Below are 17,217 nucleotides of genomic sequence, written 5' to 3' on the forward strand. Positions count from 1 at the left end.
CCCCAAGTGGGAGCCATGGGGATGGCTGTGCCTGTCTTGACCCTGAGCCCTGACACTGCTCACCCCATCTTCGCTCTCCCCCACAGCCGCTGTCAACAACAGCTCTGACACGGAGAGCATCCCGTCACCCCGCACCGAGGCCGCCAAGGACACGGGGCAGAACAACGGGCCCAAGCCCCCACCCGCCCCAGGCGCTGATGCGCCACCCCCCGAGCCACCGACCCCACCGCCCGAGGATGCCCCGGCCCCCACAGAGCCCGACCCTGCTCCGGAAGCTGCCGGCCCACCCACGCCCCCACCGGCACCCCCATCGCCCTCCCTGCCCCCTCCCGTGGTCCCCAAGGAGGAGAAGGAAGAAGAGGCCGAAGCTGCCCCCTCGGCTGAGGAAGGGGAGGAGCAGAAGCCCTCTGTGGCCCAAGAGCTGGCTGCAGATGTGGGCAAGACAGAGGAGCCCGGCGACACACCCCCCTCGGAGCCCGTCAAGAGCGAGTGCAAGGAGGAGGCTGCCGAGGAGGGGCCTGACAAGGTCAAGGCGGGCACGGAGGCCGTTGCTGAGGCTGCACCCGAGGGGGCACTCAAGGTGGAGAAAAAGGAGGGCAGTGGCCCTGGGAGCAAAGGCCCCACGGCCAAGGGCTCGGGCGCCCCCCAGGACAGCGACTCCAGCGCCACCTGCAGCGCCGATGAGGTGGATGAGCCCGAGGGTGGAGACAAGAACAGGTGAGTGGGCCAGCCAAGGGGCAGCTTTTATCTCTCATTCTATAAACACTTATCAGGCACCACCTGTATACTGAGAGAGCAGGGCACAAGGCCGGTTCCAGGCCTCCCCTTGGAGGGAGGCTGGCACTGAATAGTCCAGTCACAGAAGTTCTGCGTTGGGAGAAGACAGAGTCGGGGCGGGGGGGAGCTGGTCCCCCTAAGAGGTGAACTCTGAGCCGAACCTGGGCGGGAATGGAGGGAGCCACAGGGAGAGCTGGGGAGAGAGTGTGCGGGCAGCATGGATTAGCATCCAGAGCTGCTGTCACAAGGGACCGCCCCTGAAGTCAAGGTGTTGTCTGCAGGGCTGCTCCCTCTGAAGGTTTCTTCCTGCCCCCCGCCCCACCCCCAGCTCTGGTGGTGCCAGCAATTGTTGGCTTGTAGATACATCACTTCCAGTCACGTGACATTCTCTCCATTATGTCTGTGTGCCCAGATTTCCCTTTACTATAAGGACAAACATTCATTGGATTAGGGTCCACCCTAAGGACCTCACTTAACTTGATCACATCTGCAAAAGAGCCTGTTTCCAAAGAAGTTCACAGGTACCTGGCTGTTTGGACTTGTGATTGTATTTTGGGGGACGCGATTCTACCCTCAGCACAGTGGGAACAGCAAGTGCAAAAGCCTGGAGGTGGGACCGAGCTTGCGTGATTCAGGCACTGAGCTGGCAGAGCAAGTGGGGGGGGGCCCGGTGGGAGGGTGCGGGGCCCACCTCACTGGGCCTCTCGGGCTGGGTAGGTGGCTGCACCTTGTTCTCAAGGTGACGGGAAGACCTGGAGAGCTGTGCCTGAGAGAGTTGGGGGGTGTCTCAGGCTGGGAAACCCGCTCCGTGTGTGGGAGGTTTGATCGGGGACCCAGGGATGCAGGTTGAGAGGCAGTGGTGACCACGTCCCAGCGGATGGTGATGAAGGTCCATATGAGGCTGATGGCGATGGACTCAGGGAAAAAGGGCGGATTCCCGGGATGCCTAGCGGCTCCTCCTTCGCCCACAGAGGGTCCCCGAGGCCCCTGGCCAGAACCAAAGCTGGCAGCCCCAAGTTAGGGCTGAACGTGGGCAGCAGAAGGCGGGGCAGTGGAGACCCGCTCCTGCTCCCATCCGGGCAGCTTGGAGAATTGTTTGCTAGGGAGGCAGGCGGGTCATTTTTATTTTGACTAAAAACAGTATAGTCTGTTTTCTCTCTTCTCACGTGTCTCGGAAAAGTTCTCGCAGGGTGAGAGGGAGGAAAATCTGACTTTCAAATCTGATGCGTTCACTGGGAGCCGTTTCCTCTGCCCCATGATTCACCTTGGGACAGGAGAAAATGGCAAGTTCTAGAATGTTTCATATGAAAAAATCAGACTTGGGTTTCCAGTTGTGGCTCAGCAGGTTAAGGACCCAACTAGTATCCATGAGGGCATGGATTCAATCCCTGGCCTCACTCAGTGGGTTAAGGATCTGGCGCTGCCATGAGTTGTGGTAGAGGTCACAGACGCAGCTCAGATCTGGCGTTGCTATGGCTGTGGTGTAGACCAGCAGCTACAGTTCCGATTTGACAACCCCTAGCCTGGGAACCTCCATATGCCATGGGGTGAGGACGTGAAAAAAAAAAAATCAGTCTTGGTCAGAGCTCTCTGGGTCTCCACGTGCTCCACAAAAGCTAGTGGGCCATGTTATCCTCCTGAGTTCAGGGGTCCCTGGCAGGAACCTCATCCCGCTTGTCTGAGAAACAGCGGGTCTGGTGTGTGGCCCTTTGATAGGCGAAGGCCTGGCCAGCGGGATTCTGAGGGCACAGGGGTCCTGAGCTTCCTGCCCAGTGGGCACATCTTGGAAAACAGTGCTCATTGCATCTCTGTCCACTGGGGAGGGCTGGCGGCCAGGGTGGGCCACTGGGCTCACTCTTTGTGCCTGGGTAACGGGGTCAGGGTGGGCGGCTCCCTACCCCGCTCCTGCTGGCCTCGGGGGATAGAGTCATGGAAACACATGTTTCTGCTCTTAGCAGGAAGAGTGCTGAGCTCATGGGGCAGCCACAGTGGAGTGGCCTCCTGGAGTCTGTGTTTGGGGTGCACTTGGCCTGCCCAAGCTGGACAGCTCGGAGGGTTGGGCTGTATCCCATTAGCCCCCTGGACCTCTCGGGCCAGGCCTGAAGCCCCATAGCCTACTTTCAGCCTCTCCCCACTCCCCTACAGCCCCACCCTGGGACGTGTCCTTCCCTCCCCCAGCTGGGTCTGGCTTCTGTCCACTCTTCCTGCCTGAATGTCCAGCATTTGCTCCCTCGGGAGCAGGAGCCCTGGGCTGGGAGTCAGGACACCTGGTTTGTCACGCCCTATGTGACCGAGGCCAGTCCCCCGCCCAGGGTGAGGCTGGACTCAGGCCAGCCTCCTGACCTCTTCCTGGCTGGCAGTCCGCCACCCCTCCCTCCCCGGCCGCGGCCGCACAGGGCCAGGCGGGCGCCGGAGGACGCAGGCGGGATGCGTCAGAGCACAGCCTGGCAGCCAGCGCCTCTCAGAAGGGCCGGCGGGACGGGTGGGCCCCCTGGGCGACCCCAGGTCCTGGCCGCCTGCCCACAGCCCTCCTTCCTGCCTGGCAGCCCCAGCGCAGTGAACTGGGTGTCCCTGGACAGACACAAGATGCATCTCGTTCTGGCCCGTGCCTGGCCGGCTTTGGGAGAGAAAATCATATCCTGCTTTTACTCTCCATCACTTTCCGCCAGGCAGCTCCGCTGGGGAGTTTTCCTGGCCCGTGGCCAGAGATAGAGGCTCTGATTGCAGAACCTCGAGTTTGCCTGCCCCTCGCCTGTTCTGCTTCCCAGAGAAGGTGCCTGGGCATTTTCTGGAAGGGCTGGCTCTTCAGAAAGTCCCTTCCCCTGGGCCTCAGTTTTTTTGTTTTTTTGTTTTTTCCCATGTGTTAGATGGGTGCGGGTAGCCCCACTTCTGAGCTTCTTGTGAGGATAATGGACTTATTAGCCATGTTGCCAACCTGGTACCAGGCCCACAGTAGATGCTCAGTAAAGAATTTGCTGTCCTCCTTTGGAAGGCTTCAGGGACTCCCCCAAAGGTCACTCCAAGAGGAGGATGGAACGTGGCTTTTCCGCTGAGCCCCTGGAACTTGGAAAGAATGTAACAGCAATTTCTACTTTATTCATTTATTCCATAAATGATTAACTGGGCACCAGTATGTGCCAGGCACCATTCTGGGCTCAAGGGGTGCTGGGATCAGGACAGATAAGGTCCTGGCTCTAGGGAGCTTACGTTTTAGTGAGAGTGACTAGTAGGGGACCGGAACGGTAATGGAAGAAAGGGAATTCTCATGTGATAAGGGGATGACGGAGAGATTAGGAGGGGGTAGCAGGTGCAGGGATGGGCGGGGCGGTCAGGGAGGCCTGTCCAAGGAGGTGACACTGAAGGATGATCAGAGTACATAGTGTGAGATGTGGAGAGAAAGCCGGTGGAGGGAACAGCCGAAGGCCCTGGGGCCACATGAACTTATATTCCGTAGACAGCAAAGAGGCCTGAGGCGGACGGAGAGTGGAGTCAGTGAGGGGGAGAGGGGAGGGCAGGAGAGGAGGTCACAGAGGTGGGAAGGGACCTGGCCCAACCTGCCCCCACGGTGGCCCCCGTGGGTCCCGTTGGGGAGGGGGCTTTTGTCCCGGGGGCATGGGAAGCAGCCTGACTGTTGGCAGCAGGGATCGTCCCTGCCCCAGTGATAATGGGGAAGCTGGCAGAGAGGAGGCCTGTTGTTCAGACCCGGAGTCCCCTGGCGCCCCCTCCCCTCCCCAGCCCTGGTCTTCCAGGGCAGGAAGAAAAACCACAGTAATGGGAAGATGCCTGACCTGTTCACACAGGGGCTGTTCTCAGCACTTCCCATGCCTTTGCTTGTCCCACCCCTGGGACAGTCCTTGGAGGGAGCGACTGCTCTCGTACCCAGATTACAGATGAGGAAACTGGGTGAGCACCGTGGTTTAAGTCCTGCAGCCCAAGGCAGGATTTGAACCTGGAGCCTTGAACCACAGGGCTGGGTGGTGGGGGCTGGCTGCTCCCAGCCTGGTTGCCGGCGTCCCTGCCCGTCCCAGATCATGTGCACAGTGCCAGGCTCCGAGAGCCCCTGCCCTGCCCGGGGCCTCTGGAGAGGAAAATAAAAGCCCTGTCTTCCAAGAAAACAAAGGGAAGAGAATGGAGGGCACTGCTGTGAGGATGGCTCCGGGGGTGGTGCTCACCACCACCGCCGTGGTGCTCGGGGAGATGGGGGAGCCATGTGAGCGCCATCTGCCCGCTCCTTGGGGGCTCAGGACCCTTGTGCTTGTGGAAGATCTCAACCCAGACCCTCTTTCTTGCCTGTCCATTCTGTATAGTGAGAGCCCAGGCTGTCAGCTTGTAACCTGTGACATGCTGTGCCCATGGCTGCGGTCCCCACTCAGCTCCTGCCTCACTGGCCGGGGCTGGGGGGGACTCAGGACAGAGGGGTCTGGACCTCTGTGTGCGTCCCCCAGCTGGTGTCTGCTGAGAGCGTTTGACCCTGGCAGTCCTGGCTTCCCTCTCCTCCGATCTGACTGCCCACCACCTGGACAAGGCACCACAGGGAGCAAGGCAGGACACAGCCCTGAGGGGAGGGTTCTGGTTTGTTGACAGTCAAGAGTGAGACACACAGAGTTCCCTGGTGGCCTAGTGGGTTAAGGGCTTGGTGTTATCATTGCCGTGGCTCAGGTTCAGTCCCTGGCCCGGAAATTTACATGTGCCATGGGCATGGCCCCCTCCCCAAAAAAGAGTGAGACACAGACACTTTTTTGTATGTATTATTAAAACATATTTTGTGTCCCTACAAAGTTATATTGACACAGTCAAAAAAGTTTACATTTTAACTTTAAAATTGACATTTAAAAGTATTTTATACAGCAAATAATATAACATTGTCACTTTATTGTCCATAGAAACAATATAGTTAATGTATCAAACCCTTGATTTCACCGCTAGCAAATAGTATATTCTTTATCTTTTCCGTGCAGGAGCTTTATTGAGACATCGTTCACAAACCATACAGTTCAGCCATTAAAGCGCACAGTTCGGTGGTTTTTAGCACATTCACAGAGTTGGGTAATCATCACCAATACTTAACTCCAGAACATTCTCATTACCCCCAGAAAGAAACCCCGGACCTGTAGCCGTCACTCCTTACCCTCCATCCTCAGGCCCTGGCAATGCGGTTGTGTCTCCTGTGTCTGTGGATTTGCTTATTCTGGGAATTTCTTGGCCTTTTGCAACTGGCTTCTTGCACTTAGCATCATGTTTTCGAGGCTCAGCACTTCATTCTTTTACGGCTGAATGATGTGCCGTTGTATGGACAGACCACATTTTGTTTATCTATTCATCCGGCTTTGGACACTTGTGTTGTTTCTACCTTTTGGCTCTTGTGAATCGTGGCTGCTGTGATCTTTCGTGAACAAGTTACCGTGAGGCCTCGTGTGTGCATTCTCTCAGGTATGCCTTCAGCAGTGGAATTACCGACTCCTACAGTGACTCTGATTCTCCTCTTGAGGAGCTGCCAGAGTGTTGTCCAAAGTGGCTGCAGTGTATTCATTTTAAGTTTAGGTTTACAAATGCACACCGGTATATCGAACATTGATAATTGGGGCGGAGGCCGGGTTTGGTGACCGTTGAAACCAGAGGTGGGGAACGCCAGGACAGGTGATAACATCAGTTCTTGGACCTGGTGAGGGTGTCTTGGCCGCAGGGTGGCAGGCAAAACGGGGCTGGGCCAGAGTCCAGGGGATCAAGGAGGGGCAGCCGCTGCAGGAGAGGCCTCAGGTGGTCCTCGGAGCTGGAGCAGGTTCTGCAGAGGTCGAGGGGGGGTGAGGGTGGGAGGAAGGATGAGCTGGGTCGGGAGGACCGTGGAGGCCAGCTGAGCATGGAGAAGCCAGGACGACCTCTGCGCTTGGCCCCACCTGCACACCGTGGGCCGCCCCAGCGGGCATCGCCGTGGCTGTCTCTGCTCAGCTGAGCGTGTGGCAGATGCAGGTGGGAGGTGAGCGCCTGCAGGACAGGCTTGTCACAGGCTGTGCTCTCGCCACCGCAGCAGAGAGCAGAGGGCACCTAGGCTGCACGTCTTGAGTCTCTCCTGCTCTGTCTGCAGGAAGGAGCCGTGCTCTGCTCTTCCCTGGGCGTCTGGCAGCTGGCACTGGGTGGTGCCAGCCGCATCCTGGTTGTCACGGATCTTACCTGGAAGGTAGTGGTTATGCCGATAGGACCTCTGGCTTTGGGGATCTGACCTCTGTTTTGCCCTCCAGCTGAATTCCAGCCCACAGCGCACCCTGCCTTTAAGCGTACTGTTTGATCATTCAGCTGGCTCTGCGCCCTGCAGGCAGACACTGGATTCTGGGTCTCCTTCATGCACCCTAAGCACAGCACTAGGCCTGCTGTGTAGTCAGCAAGTGTAGGTCACAGTAGGGGAGTCGAGAGCTGGGTAGGAACCAGGTAGCCCCAGTGGGTGGGCAGGGAGTTCTAAAGCTGGCGCAGACCCAGCTCCTGCCCTGGAGACCTCATGCCAGCTGAGGAGCCAGACAAGGATTGTGGCAGGGCACTGTGCCCAGTGCTGGGGTGTCCTGGCAATCCCTGAAGACTTCCTGAAGGAGGTGACACTCATGAGCAGCTCTGAGCCAAACCCCAGGGCAGACTCTGCCCGGATGCCCCAGAAATGGCAGCTCTACCCTGCTAGGACTCTGTCCGTGGCACCCTCCCACGTGCCCTGCTCAGGCGCACTCCCAGTATTGCATGTCAGCAACAGACAGACATGACCTTGCTTTAGGGGACAAGGCAGCTGCAGCTCCAGCTGAGCACCATGGCAGGGCTGATGGGCAGGCAGTGTACACACTGATCAGCCTCTCCATTCAAAGCCTGCACCCACCCGCTCTAGCTCCTCAGTAGATGGTGGGCAGGCGAGATTCTACTTACCAGAACATTCTGGCTGAATAGGTGGGCTCCCCAGGTCCTACCCTGACACCTGAGTCTCTCACATTTGGTGACAAATAATCTCTCTAAATCTCTTAAACTCACGAAGCCTTAGTCTGGTTGATTCTTAGCCTTTCTAGCAGCTTCCAAAGGGCTGAGTGTGGTCTAGGCCCTGAGCCTGAGCTTCGTTGGGGCTTTCCTTGCCTTGAGCTGTCTCAGGAGTGTTTGAGCCTGGCTGGGCCTCCAGGCTGGGGTAGGAGGTATCCTGGCCCCTTGTGGGCCCTGCGTGGACCAGAGTGTGGAGGGAGGAGCCCCCCAGCCCCCAATGTGAGATCTCCTCGGCCCGGTGATCCAAGACATCCGCCTCCCGCTGACGGCCCCATCAGCCCTATCCAGGCTGGAGCCAGGAGAGACTCTGAGCTCACGGGCCTGACGCTGGTCTTGCCCTCAGGCTGCTGTCGCCGCGGCCCAGCCTCCTGACCCCGACCAGCGATGCCAGGACCAACGCCTCGCCCCAGAAGCCACTGGACCTGAAGCAGCTGAAGCAGCGTGCAGCCGCCATCCCCCCAATTGTGAGTGTGCCGATCTGCCTCCCATGCCCCAGGACTCCCGCCGAGCCTGTGACCTTCACTTCCTGCTGGGGAGACAGTAAATCAGGCTGAGTGCGGGGGGTGGAGGGGGTGGAGGCGGGGGGAGGCTGCACCTGCAGCCTCGCTCTTCCCTGTTTCCTGGAGAAATCCCCATGGAGACCACGCGGAAGGGCTCAGGGAGTGGCAGGTGTGCCGGGCGGGGCCCCGGGGACCAGGCCTGCAGGTCTCCTCCCTCTGGCCTCCCAGCCTCACTCAGGGGCCCCTGAAGCAAGCTTGGGCACTGTTACCAAGCCACCCGCTCCTGCCGAGGGTTTTCCAGAGCTCCCCAGATCAGGCCCTGGGTTGTGCGTGGGCAGGAAGTCTCCCCACTGTCATAGCAGCTCAGAGAGAAGGACGGGGCCCCCACCAGTTAACGTGAGACCCTTTCTGAGGACCCCAAAGAAGCCTCACCCGGCCAAGCAGGAGCACCCTCTGAGGTGCCCTTCTCATGATGGCTCAGTCATTGCCATCCCCCTTGGGGGAGGTGGGCCCGGGCTTCCCAAGTGCAGCTGGGGGCTGAGGGCTGAAAGGGTCTGAGCTGAGCAGGGCTCAGAGGGGTGAGGGGCACAAGGCATACCAGGCTGTGCTGCCTGCTTCCTGAGGCTGGGCACGGTCCGCATTTGTCAGCCTCCATCTCTCTGGGACCCAGAAAGATTTGGGGACGGGGGAAGGGGCTGGTGGGGAGGTTAGCATTGGTTCCCGCATCCACTGCCAGCCAGCTGATATCAGCGGGGACATCCTATACCCTTTGTGTAGAGCCCTGCCCTTCCGGCCCTCGAGCTGTGTGCCCCCTGGGTGTGTCACTCCCTCTTCCAGGCCTCAGTTTCCAGGCTGGTCACACACAGGGGTTCTGGAAGGCTTCCCCTGATCTCTGTGACCTCTGGGCGGCCTGTCAAGACGCTCACTTCTCCCTGCCTCTCTCAGCAGGTCACCAAAGTCCACGAACCCCCCCGGGAGGACACGGCTCCCCCTAAGCCAGCTCCCCCTGCCCCACCAGCACCGCAGCACCTGCAGCCGGAGGGTGACACCCCCCAGCAGCCCAGCAACAGCCCTCGAGGCAAAAGCAGGAGTCCTGTGCCTCCTGCCGAGAAGGAGGGTAAGTGTGTGTCGGTGGCTGAGAGAGTGTGAGTGAGGGCAAATGGGTGGGCATAGCGGCATTTGTGTGTGCAGAGCAGCTGTTGCAAACTCCATACCTACAGTGTTGGGGCAGGCCAAGTAAATGAGTAAAACATGTGGGAGTGAGGCAGTAGGGGACGGTGGGGACTGTGGCAAATTAGAGAACTCCTGGTTTTTTCAAACACAGGCACACATTGGCCTCAGCCGTGTTACCACGTAGTGATACAGGCCCGCAGTTGTCCTTTCAGAGAAGCTAGAAATCAATCTTTCCATGTGAAATCTAGTTTCTCAACATTGGCAACTTCTCAAAATTTTCAAAAGTGTTGTGCATAGACAAAAACATGTCTGTGGCTCCGCCTCTGGTTCCATGTGATTCAGTCCACACATGAGCTTCTAGACCCACAGATGAAGCTCAGTGCCAGCTGGCAATAACTGTGATCTGGGCAGGAAGCGCTGCCCCCTCCAGCCTTCACTCTGACCTTATTCCAGGCCAAGGTCCCTGGGTTCACTAGGGAGCCAGTGGGGTGATTCCCCAAGCAGCTGTGTTGCAGCAGCTGCGTTGCAGCAACTGCCCAGGGCGTGCTTTATTGTCACCACGTGAAGCTCAAGGTCAGGAGACAGGTGGGGCGTGGTTTCTTATTCTCTGGATCTTCTGTCTTTGCCCCGCTCCCCACTGGACCCAAGAAATCTCAAGCCTCTGTCCCAAAGGGGCACTCGTCCCAGATCAGCCTGTCCTGTCCCAGGCATTGGGGGCTGACCCTACAGAGGGTCCCCCACTCTGGGCTAGCCCAGGCTCCTGCAGGCTGCTCTAGGGCTCTGAGGGCAGCAGGACCCCAGGTGACCCTCTGTGATCAATGCAGCCCAGGGACAGGTTCGGGCGGCTAAGGCCACCTGCGCCCCCACCCCCACCCCCCACCAGCCTTGGGTATAACAGCGTCCTGCTGTCTCTAAAAAGCCACGCTGGCCCTTGGCCATGGGCCTCCCTGAGGGTGAGGCCATGTGCCTGTCTGAGGACAAAGAGCAGGGCCGTCCCTGAAGCAGGACAGCTCCACACTTCCTGCAAGTGACTCCCCAGCTAATCAGCCCACCTCAACTGCCTCCCCATGGCCGCCTTCACCTGCCGCAGGAAATCCGGATGCCACCCATATGGACCAGCTTATGGCCACAGGGCAGGATGTTCTTCGAACACCTAGATTGCTCAGCACTGTGCCAGGCAGCGGGGGGGGTCAGCAGGGAATAGGATCAAGTCCCCATTTGGAGGAGCTGCTGTTTTTGTGAATGAGGAGGCCCTTAGACCAGGGAGCATGGCAGGAAGCCAGGTGACTTTAGAGTAGTTCATGCATCGAAAGAGACAAGACGGGAGTTCCCCTCATGGCACAGCAAAAATGAATCCTGCTAGGAACCATGAGGTTGTGGGTTTGATCCCTGATCTCATTCAGTGGGTTAAGGATCTAGCATTCCCATGAGCTGTGGTGTAGGTCACAGATGCGGCTCAGATCTGGTGTTGCTGTGGCTGTGGTTGTGGCTGGCAGCTGTAACTCTGATTCAACCCCTAACCTGGGAACCTCCATGTGCCGTGGGTGCGGCCCTAAAAAGCTAAAAAAAGAAAAGAAAGCGACAAGACAGAGGGAGTGAAGAGGGGCTCAGGGAAGTGTCTCTGTAAAAAGAAGGTAGTTGTGGGACAGTCTGGGGGAAGGGCATTCCAGGCACAGGAACAGCACATGCAAAGCCCTAGGGTGGGAATAAGTTTGTTGTGTTTGCAGGGCTGGTGGGAGGTGGTGGCACTGTGGGGATTTTGTCTCAGGTGCAGAATGAGCCTTTGCCAAAGGGATTTTAAGGGTGTGTGTGTGTGTGTGTGTGTGTGTGTGTGTGTGTGTGTGTGTGTGTGTGTGTGTGTGTGTGTGTGTGTGTGTGTGTCTGTGTGTGTCTGTGTGTGTGTGTGTGTGTGTTGGGAGTATCAGGCAGTCTGATTTATAATTTAGAAAGCTCTCTGGCCATTGTTGAGGACTGGGGCCACGGGGAGTGGGGGCAGACGGAGGAGGCCAGCGCTGGTCACAGCCACACTGGATGGAAGGAGGGCACAGAGGTTCTGTTTCAGGAGCAAAAGGACCTGCCGATGAACCCAAGTGTGGGGTTGAAAGCAGGATGTCTTCCTTCTCCTGGGACCCTGCCGGCCACCCACGCTGGGATGGGGACTCCCCACAGTTGGGGCGGGTTCTCTGGGCAAGACTGTTGTGTGAGACATGGGGTCTGGCTCTGGAAGGACATTCCAGGGCCGGGGCGCCAGCCCAGGGCGGTAGCTGCCTAGCAATGTCAGGGGCCCAAACAGCTTTGGCGGGCGCCAGATCCAAGCTGGGCTGGGCCACACTTGGGTGGCAGGGCACCACATGGGGCCAGGCAGGGCCTGCTGGGACAGGTCACAGGCCCTGTCCTGGGAGAAAGTGAGCCACTGCTGTGGTTTCTGAGTCTGGCCCCTGGCCCGTTGGCACAGCGGAGGGCCACGCTGTTTTCCTGGAATTGCCCTCTGCTCAGGAGACGGTACACCTGGCACCGGGCACCGTAGCCTGGCTCACAGTTCAGCACCTTAGGCACATGCGTGAACCTGACACCCAGCACTACCTCTCTGGTCTCTCCAGAGCCTCCCCGCCTCCTGGCTCCCACGTGGAGCAGCTCCGCCCAGCCCATCCCTGGGGCTCCCTGGGCCCAGCTGGAGGAACAGGTTGTCTCTCCAGGCTCTGGGCCTCCTGCCCAGCCTGGCCCGACCCCAAGGTTCCCTTCCAACACCGGAGGGCCCCCCCCCACCCCGGTTCACCCTGGCTTCTGTCCCCGCCCACTGCAGCCGGAGCCGAGCTGGAGCCAGCGGCCCAGGCTCGCACAGGGTCGGGTAGCTGGACAGGGGAGGTCCAGGGCATTTGTGGAATTTCCGGGTGCCTCCTTTAGGGGCTGGCTGAGCATGAGAATCCCCACCCCACTGCTCCCCGCAGCTGTGACCCTTTCCTTGGGCCACCTCCTTCACCAGGCACAGACTCAGGGGGAAGTTCAGTCTCCCCTCTGCCCAGGAGAGAAACAGAGGATGTGCCTCTGCCCCACCTGCCGGCACAGTGGGCTCCACTCACCGATGCTGACACTCTCGCCTCCCCTTGACGGGCCTTCAGAGCCTCCTTCTGTCATCTGGAGGTGGCCCGAGGGAGGACCCTTGCCTGCCATTCCCATCCCAGGCCTGATGTTGCCAAGTCATCATCAGCCAGTTAGTCCCCCGGGGTTGGTCCTCCAGCCCAACACCAGTTCTCAAGCTAGAAGTTCAGCGCTTAGGATGGATTTCAGCAGAGAGAGGCCAGCGGGAGAACGCTGTGAAGGCGGTGTGGCCTTTGGTCGTGTCTGGGAGCTGTCCCCAGGCCTGAGAATCCAGGGCCTATGGTTGCTCCTCTTCCTGTGGTCAGCGTGCGTGGTGAAGGGTAAGGTCACTGCCTGTGGCCCAGCTCCCTGCATTCAGAGTTCCCTCTTGTTGGCTGTGGGCCTCTGACCTGGTGACTTGGCCTCTCTGAGCCTCTGTGTTCCCGTCAGCAAAATGGGGATAATAATCGTCCATTCCCTGTAGGGTGTCGCGAGGATGAACGAGTCAGTTCACGCAGAGCACTTCGTTGGAGCCTCCCAAGGACACCCCCAGGGAGCGTCAGCCTCCGCTGCTGTCATGTTATCTGCAGCTGCAGTGGCGGGGAGGCTAAGGGGTCACATCCTGACTGGGCCAACTATCTGCTGGGGACTGTAGATTTGTCTATTGATGTGTCTGTATGCAGCTTGCTCTCCACGTGCTGGGCCTGGGCACCCTCTTCCTTCTGAGCCTGTGAGGAGGCTTCTTGAGTTCATGCTTTTGTAGGGCTCAGCCCAGCGCCTGGACGTGGTACGCGCTCAGCAAACAGGCTGATGTATGCATGCTGTCACCCCGGGCGTCTGGGCCCTTAGCCACGCCTGACAGAGCACACGTCCGAGGATCTCGGCAAGCCGTTCTGACCGCCTTCATCAAGGGAGAGGTCAGCAAGCCTCTTCCGGAAAGGGCTAGATAGTAAATATTTCAGGCTTTGCAGGCCAGACGGTCTCTGTCGCAACGACTCAGCTCTGCTGTAGATAATAAATAAACGGGTGGACGTGACCGCATTCCAGTACAAGTGTGCAGACGAGATCGGGGGGGGGGGGGCGGGCCCTGTGCCGCCATCTGCCACCCCCTGGTTTGGAGGCTCGTCCAAGCCCCTGCTCCCCCGGTACCTGGGAAGTGCCTGTGGGATTTCCAGGGCTGGCATCGGGCTGCTGAGAACCCCCGGGGCACATGTGCTTGGCAGGACATCATGGGAGTCATCACAGTGCCTGGCCTGCAGACCTGGGGGTTCCATCACAGGCCCCCTGTCGCTGTTGGCCGGGACCCTCCCCCAGCCAAGGCTGGCGCTGCAGGCACAGGGCAGGTCTCGTTTGAGCAGCATAGCTGGGGCGGGGGTCTGAGGGCTGGCCCAGTGTGGCTGACTGCCCTCCTTCACCCCTCAGCAGAGAAGCCCGTGTTCTTCCCGGCCTTTGTGGCGGAGGGCCAGAAGCTGCCCACGGATCCCTCATGCTGGACATCAGGCCTGCCCTTCCCCGTGCCCCCTCGCGAGGTGATCAAGGCCTCCCCGCATGCCCCTGACCCCTTGGCCTTCTCCTACGCCCCGCCTGGTGAGTAGTTCACCCAAGCCTGGCCTCCTCGCTGAGTCAGCCAGTGTGCTATCATTGGGCACCAACTGTTTGCACTGGGTGGAACTGCATGCAAAGGATCTTAGGGTCTCATGGGACCTGGCAGGAGGGATGGTCCGGTCAGTGAAGGGAAAGGGGAACGTGGAGATCTGAGAAATCTGTGGGATTGTGGTCTAAGCATCTGGTGCTAGGGAGCCATCAGAGGTGCTTGAGCAGGTGAGGGGCAGCCTTGGAGTGGAGCTCTGCCTTCTTGAGCTGGAGAATGGGCAGGTGGAGAAAAATTTGAGGAGGAAGGAGGCTGCTTTGATTTACAAACACAGTCAAGCTGGATTTGAGATCTTTTCTGGTTCTCCAGTTCCGCCAGGTACCATTAGCAATCCGGGGGTCAGAGCCAGGGGCCGATTAGAGTCTGTGATGTCAGCAAAGGCCATCCTAAGCAGAGCTGCTCCTGAAGGATGAATGGGCTGAAAGAGCCAGGAGAAGAACAGGGAAAGGCATGCCTGCGGCAGGAACAGCATGTGCAAAGGTCCGGAGGCAGGAAAGAGCAGGCTAAACTAAATCAGGCTGCCATGGTGGAAGCTTAGCGCCCAGTGAGCCTGTGGAGACCACTGGCAACAGGTCAAGTGAGCCTGAAGGCTGTGTCAGAGGCCAAGACTTTATCCTAGAGGCAGTGGGGAGCCAATGAAGTTCACGGCAGGGGAGCGCATGAACAGCTAGACTTCACAGAAAGATCTCTTTGGCAGTTCCCTGGTGGCACAGCAGATTAAGGATCTGGCATTGTCACTGCAGCAGCTTGGGTCGTTGCTGTGGTGAGGGTTCAGTACCTGGCCCAGGAACTTCCACGTGCTAGGGGTGCAAGAAAAAAAATCCCTTTGGTTCCTGTGGGTGGAATGGACTTTGGGAGGGAAAGGGGGGAATGGGAAAACCAGTTGAGGAGTCTGGGGGAGAGTTTAGGGGCTTGGGCTAGGGCCAGGGAGGTGGGGTGATCCTGGGAGGTGGTGTGGGTCAGGGAGGTTTCCCGGGTTTAGTGGTGTCTGAAGCAAGACTGCGGATGGCTCTTGAGGGGAGAGACGGGAGGAGCTGTGGTGGGCCCCTGTGGCTGGGCACCGCCTGAGCAGAACAGAGAGGAGGTGGGGAGTGGCCAGGGGCTCTGTCTCTGACTGCTGCTGGGGCCCTGTGATGGACAGACGTGTGCCCTGCAGGTCACCCACTGCCCCTGGGCCTCCATGACAGCGCTCGGCCCGTCCTGCCTCGCCCACCCACCATCTCCAACCCACCACCCCTCATCTCATCCGCCAAGCACCCCAGCGTCCTCGAGAGGCAAATGGGTGCCATCTCCCAGGTGAGGCGGGAGGGGCAGCCCCCCAGACCCAGTGCCCAGAGAGCAGCTCCTTTCTCTTTCAGGGGTTTGGTCGTTCCACCTGTAAAGTGGGGGAGCCACTGCAACCACTGGTGTGTGGATGGGGGCGGGGCACCCAAGGGGCTGGGTCCAAGCCAGCTACAGGCTGCCCCAGGCATCAGGACCCTGCGAGGTCACTCTGTGGGGCAGTTGAGAACCTAGGCTCTGCAGCTGGACTGGGTGGCCTTTGGCAAGTTACTGAACCTCTTTGTGCCTTGGTTTCCCGTCTGTGAAACACAAGATTGAGGAGTTCCCATTGTGGTTCAGCGGAAAGGAACCCAACTGATGTCTATTAGGATGCGAGTTCGATTCCTAGCTCCCCTCAGTGGGTTAAGGATCCCGTATTGCTGTGGTTGTGGTGCACACTGGCAGCTGTGAGCTAGTTGGACCACTAGCCTGGGAACTTCCGTATGTCACAAGTGCAGCCCTAAAAAGCCAAAAAAAAAAAAAAGAAAAACAAAAGGGAAGATTGAATGCACTAGACACCCAGCACGGCTCATGGTGAGCCTCAGTGTGCCCTTTCGCCTCTCTGACCTGCCCCCTGTGGCACAGGCACAGGGTGGGGTGGGAGGCATCCACTTGGCCAGACTCTTCCAGGCACTATTTCCTTTAAACCAGGTCACTGCAGCCACCTCATAGGTGAGGGCTCCGAGGCTCAGAAGAGACTTGTCCACAATTGCTCGGGGCAGCAGGGCTGGGACTTGAGCCCAGGCCCCTGTGAGATTCTGAGGTGTCCCTCTCCTTGGACCCTCATGAGTGCGGGTGACGGAATGCCCTGGTGGAAATCTCTGTGACCCCACGACCTCTGCCCCACAGGGAATGTCGGTGCAGCTCCATGTTCCGTACTCAGAGCACGCCAAGGCCCCTGTGGGCCCCATCACCATGGGGCTGCCTCTCGCCATGGACCCCAAGAAGCTGGGTAAGGATCTGGAGCCCCCAACCTCAGTGGCCCAGGCCTGGCTCCTGCTGTTCACGTTGGGGGTGGCAGTGTAAGTGAAGGCAGCCTGGCCTGCGGGACTCTGGCCAGAGCACGGTGGCAGGGCCTCCACCCCTGGGGAGGGGACCACCCTTCGGAGGCACTGCCCAGTGGTTCAGCTCAATGTGCTCACCTGTCCCCAGCGCCCTTCAGCGGAGTGAAGCAGGAGCAGCTCTCCCCACGGGGCCAGGCTGGGCCACCAGAGAGCCTGGGGGTACCCACAGCCCAGGAGACATCTGTGCTGAGAGGTGAGGGTGTGGGAGCTGGGTGTGAGGCTGGGAGGCTGCCCTTGTCCCTGGCGCCCTTCCATCCCTAGGTCTGAGGGGAGGCAGGAATAGGGCCCTTCATCCAAAACCTGCTGAGAAGCATCAGCTCCCAGAGGGTCCAGCAGCCCCCCCCTTCCCGATTGCCTACCTCGCATTTAGGGGCAGGGTACCCTCTGCTTTGAGGAATGGTGGGAGGAACTGGAGGGTCACCAGGAGCACGGTTGGGGTGGCTCTGGGGAGGGGCTCCAGACACCCTCAGCCCTATGTCTCATGTCTTCCAGGGACGTCTCTGGGCTCCGTGCCAGGAGGAAGCATCACCAAGGGCCTCCCCAGCACTCGGGTGCCCTCCGAGAGCCCCATCACATACCGCGGCTCCATCACCCACGTAGGTGTCTTGGGGGGCATGGCCTGAGGGATGGGAGCTGGGGCACTAGCGGG

At 59.2% G+C, this 17,217-nt stretch overlaps 1 protein-coding gene across 50 annotated transcripts in view; it reads left to right on the forward strand.

The window, feature by feature from the left end:
* The window catches only part of NCOR2 (nuclear receptor corepressor 2), a 176,720-nt gene that overhangs the window by 132,024 nt on the left and 27,479 nt on the right, over positions 1-17,217 (forward strand). For 22 of the 50 annotated variants that reach the window (NM_001044576.1, XM_084993226.1, XM_084993227.1 and 19 more), the window contains 8 exon segments: positions 87-717; positions 8,126-8,246; positions 9,228-9,399; positions 13,956-14,120; positions 15,341-15,480; positions 16,354-16,456; positions 16,657-16,761; positions 17,061-17,164. In NM_001044576.1, the coding sequence (NP_001038041.1) occupies positions 87-717; positions 8,126-8,246; positions 9,228-9,399; positions 13,956-14,120; positions 15,341-15,480; positions 16,354-16,456; positions 16,657-16,761; positions 17,061-17,164 (1,541 nt within the window). 50 annotated transcript variants of the gene reach the window in all.

The sequence above is a fragment of the Sus scrofa genome, chromosome 14, assembly GCF_054392235.1.
Source record: "Sus scrofa isolate SSC_HxYL_T2T_F1_AM1 chromosome 14, Sscrofa_HxYL_maternal_Yorkshire_Landrace_v2.0, whole genome shotgun sequence".
NCBI classification, from domain to species: Eukaryota; Metazoa; Chordata; class Mammalia; order Artiodactyla; family Suidae; genus Sus; species Sus scrofa.